Source organism: Alexandromys fortis, unplaced genomic scaffold (assembly GCF_014885135.2).
Source record: "Alexandromys fortis isolate MF-2015 unplaced genomic scaffold, M_Fortis_MF-2015_v1.1 scaffold_56, whole genome shotgun sequence".
In the NCBI taxonomy this organism is placed as follows: Eukaryota; Metazoa; Chordata; class Mammalia; order Rodentia; family Cricetidae; genus Alexandromys; species Alexandromys fortis.
The window spans coordinates 7,729,349-7,736,211 of NW_026067935.1; the positions used below are offsets into that span (position 1 = coordinate 7,729,349).

The 6,863-nt window shown below is 51.0% G+C and overlaps 1 protein-coding gene across 2 annotated transcripts in view; it reads left to right on the forward strand.

Annotated features, from left to right (window-relative positions):
* Morn3 (MORN repeat containing 3) overlaps positions 1-6,336 on the forward strand; it is a 17,321-nt gene extending 10,985 nt beyond the window's left edge. Inside the window, exons 3-7 of one of the 2 annotated variants that reach the window (XM_050146380.1) lie at positions 327-484; positions 1,691-1,850; positions 2,984-3,168; positions 3,507-3,590; positions 3,971-6,336. In XM_050146380.1, coding sequence (XP_050002337.1) covers positions 327-484; positions 1,691-1,850; positions 2,984-3,168; positions 3,507-3,584 — 581 coding nt within the window. In that variant the 3' untranslated portion in view covers positions 3,585-3,590; positions 3,971-6,336. The remainder of the gene's footprint in view (positions 1-326; positions 485-1,690; positions 1,851-2,983; positions 3,169-3,506; positions 3,591-3,970) is intronic. The other variant, XM_050146381.1, reaches the window with a different exon arrangement.
* Positions 6,337-6,863: the final 527 nt, after the last annotated feature.

The window sequence follows — 6,863 nt, forward strand, 5'->3', positions numbered from 1 at the left end:
TTTTTTTTTTTTTTTTTTTTTTTGAGACAGGCTCTAGAAGCTGCCTCGGCTGGCTTGGAGCTTACCATCCTCCTGCCTCAGCCTCACCTCTACTTGAGGTTTGCCCTGACAGTCTAGCTGTTAGACAGTGGGCAGGAGAAGCGCTGTTTTTAGCCATGGAACTTTCCTTTCTTCTTCATGCTTACAGTCCAATGATGAGGTACAGACCCTATTCCAGTTCTGAAGAAACTGTTCAGGGCGGAAGTCCCTGAGGTCTGTGCCAGCATATGGCCTTCAGCTTCCAGATGGCAACGGTCTGCAGTGTTGGCCCATCCATGTGTCACCAGGGAAAGGAACACAGGTCTGGAAGAAGAGCGGCGCTACCTATGAAGGAGACTGGAAGTTTGGAAAGCGAGATGGCTATGGCACCCTCAGTCACCCTGACCCAGAGACCGGAAAGTACAGAAGGGTGTACTCAGGCTGGTGGAAAGGGGACAAGAAATCGGTGAGTGGGTCCCAGCATGCCTTGTCTATAGGTGAGGCTGAGCACCGAGGTGTGTGTGTGTGTGTGTGTGTAGGGGGAAGGCAGGAGGTGGACCTAGAGCCAGGAGGACCAGTAGTTTGGTGGGTGGGAGACGGAAGGGGTGAGGGAGTTGTAGTGCTTCTCAAAACAAAACCAAGAAAACAGGAAGCAAGAGGAGCAGGGGGAGCCCCAGGGAGGCAGCAGGCAAGGCCTTCTCCACCCTCCTCCCCCTTACTTCCTGGCTTTCTTCTCCATGGTACCCCATTCTGAGCCTCCTCCTTTTGGCTTAAGTCAGATGGAAGGTGAGGAAGCAGGGTGTAATGAGGTCATTCTGGAGGTGGAGGCAGGAGGATAGCATGTTTGAGGCCATCCTGGGCTACACAGAGAGACCATGACTGGAAAGGGGAGAGAGTTCACATCCTTGGCCATAGGGCAAGAGCAGAAGGGGGTAGAAGCTAGCCAGAGGGACGTCCCTGTCCATTCTGCAGACATATTTCCTCATGCTGGCTCTGGAGCCTGATGACAACAGTGTTGCTATTGGGCACTTACTGTATGTGGTACGGTGCTTGAACTGACTCCCGTAACAGTTTATCGCCTTTAGTATTCCGTTTTACTAAGGGACTACTAACTAAGCCAAGTTTCAGAGCCCAAGATTTCATATTCTTTGCTCCTAGAGGGAAGACAGCCTAAAGCAAAGGATCTGCATTTAATATAGCCTTACCAGTGGCTTCCCTGGGCTTGGGAGATGGTGTTATCTAGTTTAGAGGATACAAGGCAGGTCACACCCAAAGGAGCAAGGAGTTAGGCAGGTAGACGTGTCAACGGGAGGAAAAAATAACAAAGATGTCTTCCCTGGGGAGGGCAGAGTTGGATGGTTGTACGGGGGGGGGGGGGGGGGGGGGGGGGGGGGGGGGGGGGGGGGGGGGGGGGGGGGGGGGGGGGGGGGGGGGGGGGGGGGGGGGGGGGGGGGGGTGTGCGGAAATGGCGCCAGAGATAAGAGAACTAAGGAAGAGGGGAAGAGGGAAAACCGACGCGGGCTGTAGAAAGGCGGAGCACGTGATGAACCGAAAGACGGTGCTAGAATCCTAGAATTCTTTTCACTTCTGCTTGGATGGCTGGCGATGCGAGAAAGCTCAGGTGTGAGACTTGGGTAACCTGGCAAATGGTGGGACATCTTCCTTCTTTCAGGGCTATGGGATCCAGTTTTACGGACCCAAAGACTATTATGAGGGTGAGTGGTGCAGCAACCAGCGCAGCGGGTGGGGACGCATGTACTACCGCAACGGCAACATCTACGAGGGCCAGTGGCTGAACGACAAGCCTGAAGGGGAGGGCATGTTGCGGCTGAGTGAGTGCCCCGCCCCGTGAAGCCACGCCCCAATGCCTCTTGGTCCCACCCCTTTCCGGAAAGATCCCATCCCAGACTCCCTGCCCCACCTGCCACGTCCCTGTAACACCAGCCTTGCGGGCCCGAAAAAAGTGAGATTCCAACTTCCAGTGAGCTCCAACTAGCTGAGGCCCTGGGTCAGGTGGAAGGCTTCGGCGGTCGGTCAGTCTGTCTTGTCCCTGTATGCCTTAGCAAAGTCTCCACTATGTGTAACTTGTATTCAGGGTCACTTGCTGAACAGAGCCAATGTTCTAGGCGTGTCATTTCTCATGGCCTGGGCTCTGGGCAAGCTTACGTGAATTCAGATCCCAGGGCTAGCGCTGCGGCCCCAGGCAATCTGCTTGCAGAGGGCCTGGGAGATGGCGCAGTGAGTAATGGCTCTTCCACACAGACCTGCCCACCTGAAGTTGATCCTGGGCTCACGAGGTGGGAGGAGAGAACTCACTGCCCGGAGTAAAAGTTTGTGATATCAGCAGCGCTGCTTCAACTTAAAGGCCAGCCTGTGCTAGCTAGGTGGCAATGCTGTCTCAGAAGATACAACTTCTGTAGCTTTCATCACAGGACTTAGGAGGCAGAGACAGGTGGAGCTCCAGATCCCCAGGGTGTAGAGCACTTGCCTAGCCTAGTCGTGCAGAGCAAAATGGAGAAAAAAAAAAAAAAAAAAAGCAACAACAAAACCATAAACTGGAACTAGAGCTACAGCCCAGAGACTAAGTGTGTGCATGCATGCTACAGCCCGAGTGTGTGCATGCACGCGCCATGTTCTGTCTCCAACACCAAAAAAAAATAAACCCTTTGAAGTGGTTGAGGTAAAATGCTATTTTTGCTGGTGTGGAGCTGGACGCTACACCTGCTGTCTAGTGCCTAGTGACTCTATGCTGGTGTGGGCTACTGTCTAGCGCCTAGTGACTCTCTATGCTGGGGTGGAGCTACTGTCTAGCGCCCAGTGACTCTCTATGGTGGGGTGGGCTACTGTCTAGTGCCTAGTGACCCTCTAACATACCCGTGTCAGCAGCTAAACGGGTGAGGCCCAGCCTGATAGCCCTGACTGCTGCCCTGTGCCCAGCACCCAGGCTTGTCTGTTCTCTCCATAGAGAATGGGAACCGATATGAAGGCAGCTGGGAGAGAGGCATGAAGAATGGGCATGGGCGTTTCTTTCACCTGGACCACGGGCAGTTGTTTGAAGGCTTCTGGGTGGATGATGTGGCCAAGTGTGGTACCATGATTGACTTCGGCCGTGATGAGGCCCCGGAGCCCACCCAGTTCCCCATTCCTAAGGTAGGTAAAGCTAGAGGATAGACACAGCATCTGCAGCCCCACGTGTCCAGGAACTATGGATGAGGTTTTGTTTTACTGGGTTTTGTTTGTTTGGGTTTTTTTTTTTGGTTGTTTTGTTTTTGTTTTTGAGATGTGGTTTTCTCTGTAGCTTTGGAGCCTGTCCTAGAACTTGCTCCATAGACCAGGCTGTCCTTGAACTCAGAGATCCACCTGACTCTGCCTCCCGAGTGCTGGGATTAAAGATTTTGTTTTCAAGCAGAGCATCTCCAGCAAGGCAGCCTGGGGCCTTCCATGCCCTTAAACCAACCAACCAATCCCCTCCCCCTGCTGCTCTCCAGGTAGAGATTCAAGACCCAGATGGTGTTCTGAAGGAAGCAATTGCTGCGCTGAAGAACTCGGAGGATGAAGAGGACTGACGTCTGGTAAGAAGACACATCTGCCATCTCTGATCTCAGAATCTGAGGCAGCTTTGCATCCCTGAACGCTGCTGATCTGGTATCACTGAGAGCAGACCAGAGAGGGAGAGCTTCTGCTCCTGTACCTTAGCTTTTCCTTCTACTCCCTTTTGAAGCTCATGTTCCTCGAAGAGCAAGTGCATTCCAGGCCTGCCCAGATCTCTCAGTTGCATTCTCAGCCTCCTGAGGTGAGCACTGAGCTGGTCAGGTGGTCCCATCTAAAGATCCTTAAATAAGGCTGTGGGCCCTAGGCCCGCACTGACACAACTGTTTCTGGGGCCTTGCCTGGAGTGGCTGTGAGGCTTCAGGGAGAGGTGTTGATGACAGCGGTTTTTGTTTTGTTTTAGATGATTGTGTTTCTAATACTAGTTCCAGCATCATCCCCACCTGTAGAGAGAGCACGTCAAGGCTCAGGAGAAACGCCAGCCCTTGTCACCAAACTGCTCAGACCGGTGCAGCTCCTGCAGAAGCAAGCAAGCGACTCTGGGCACGCCCTTGGCTCCCTCAGAGGGCACCCACTCCTCTAAGACACTAGGTTATTCTTTGCCAATGGAGGTGTGGTATTACTTCTCCCTGGCTGGCCTTGGGGACCCACTTGTTTAAATCCTTTGCCCTATGCCTTTTTATCAGAGGACATGAAAATAAAGAACCTGGTGGCCTTGCACCAAGGACCTATGGCTCGAGCAGGGGTGGGAGGAGTCAGAGAGGGAAGGGAGGCAGCCTCACCAACTGTGTGGTTCCCCCAACTGTGTGTCAGGAGGAGTTGAGGATTCGAGGCAGGGGAGCACGGAAGTGGCTTCAGTTCCATTGCATCGGAGCCAGCCACGAGCAGAGAGTGAGTTGCCCTCTCTGCCACAATGGCCACCAAGATTTGAGATTAAAGCAGGTCCCCACCTCCTTAGCCTATCACAGGAATCTCAAGGAAACTTTAAAAACCATGAGTATACAGGACAGCTGTTGCAGCCCGTGCCCTAACAACAGATATTTGGAAGCAGAGGCAGGTGGATCTCCTCCGAGTTTGAGGCCAGTCTGGGCTACACACTCAGTAGGGCAGTATCTTGAGATCTCACAGTAAAAAGACGGTGGTTTAAAACCACTGAGCAAGAATCCTTTCACCCAGCTCCTTGGGGACATTTGGTTATGCTTGGAGACACTCCTGAGTTGTCATGGTGACAGAGAGCCATGCTAATGGCATCTTAGGGCAATGATGTTGGGTTTTTTTTTTTGTTTGTTTGTTTGTTTTTTTTGAATTTTCGAGACAGGGTTTCTCTGTAGCTTTTGGTTCCTGTCCTGGAGCTAGCTCTTATAGCCCAGGCTGGCCTCGAACTCACAGAGATCCACCTGCCTCTGCCTCCCGAGTGCTGGGATTAAAGGTGTGTGCCACTACCGCCCAGCTAGGGCAGTGATGTTGTTAAACATGCTATACTTTTTTAAGTTTTAGTTTGTTTGTTTGTCTATTTGTTTTTCTGAGACAGGCTTTCTCTATGCAATAGCTCTGATGGTTCTGAAACTCACTATGTAGACCAGGCTGGCCTAGAACTCACAGAGATCTGCTTGCCTCTGCCTCCTGTATCACTATGCCCAGCTCAACATGCTACATTGTAAACAGATTACAAAGGAATAATTCAGCTCAATGTCTGTCCGTAAAGCAAATGTCCCAAACTCAGTGAGGCATGGTGGCTCACACCTATACTCGCAGCACTCTGGAGGTGGAGGGAAGAGAATCATTAAGGGTTTGACACCAGCCTGCTCACTAGTGAGTACAAGGATGGATCAACAAAACAGAAAAGCTCACACTGATATCAGGAGGCTTTCTCTGCCCCTAAATTCTAAGTGTGCTGACCTACTTCAGTGTGTGTGGTATTGACTGCATCTGACTCCAAGATCAAGGTATAACTCCATGCTAAGTGTGCTTACATTGTCCCAGACTGGGTGTGGACAGCTTCAGCTGCCTCTCCTGTGACTCCCTAACCTGTGAGGTGACCTACTGTTCTCTGCTGTTCTAGAGGAAACAGGTTTGTAAGTCTCCAAGCTAATACTGTGCCTAACCTAATTGTTTTGCTTTTTCAAGACAAGGTTTTAGCTCTGACTGTCCTGGAACTTACTCTGTAGACTGGCCTTCAACTCACAAAGATGTACCTCCCTCTGCCTCTCAAGTGCTGGGATTAAAGATGTGTGCCACCACTGCCTGCCCCTATATATTCTTTTGTGTGTTTGCCTGCATGTACCATGTCTGTGTACCATGTGCATGCCTGGTGCCCAAGAAGGTGTAACAAATGGTTGTGAGCTGCTACATGGGTGCAGGGAATCTAAACAGGGTCCCAGAGAGCAGCGAGTGCTCTTACCCACTAAGCCATCTCTCCAGCCTAGATCTCTACATTCACAGGTAGTGAAGTATATGGCTTCTTCCCAGGCATGATGGTGCAACCTTTAGTCCCAGCATTTGGGAGGCAAAGGCAGACAGATCTCTGTGACACCAGCCTGGTCTGTATACTGTATACCTCAAAAAGGGGTGGGGTTTGAGGATATACTTATCTATACAAAGCAATAAACTGGTAACAGTAGTTACTCCTAGAGACAACTGAGGACTTGGGAATAGGAGTGGAAAGTGACTTCTGTTTGACTTTTGAGACAGAGACAGGGTTTCTCTGTGTAACAGCCCTGTCTGTCCTGAAACTCACTTTGTAGACCAGGCTGGCCTTGAATTTAAGAAATCTGCCTAGGTGGGGTGGGGGGAGGTGGTGCATGCCTTTAATCCCAGCACTCAGGAGGCAGAGGCAGGCGGATCTCTGTGAGTTCGAGGCCAGCCTGGTTTACAAGAGCTAGTTCCAGGACAGGCTCCAAAGCTACAGAGAAACCCTGTCTCGAAAAACTAAAAAAAAAAAAAAAAAATCTGCCTGACTTTGCCTCACACGTGTTGGGATTAAAAGCGTGCACCACCAATGCCTGGTTTAAGAACAACTTTTTACTGTTGAATTTGGAAGCAAGTGAATAATCTACCATATCCAAAATGAAGCAGAGAGACTGTTTTTATTTAATCATCTACTTTGGTGCTGGGATAGAACACAAAGCCTGGTGTAGGCTGAGCGAATGCTCTACCATTGATCTACACCTCAGCTCCGAGACGGGGCTCGTAAGGAGTATTTACTCCAGGTGCCTGGGTACTTGTTAGAAACAGATTCCAGAGACCTACCCAGACCAGCGGCCAACCTGAATCAGCTTATGGTGGATGGCGATGTT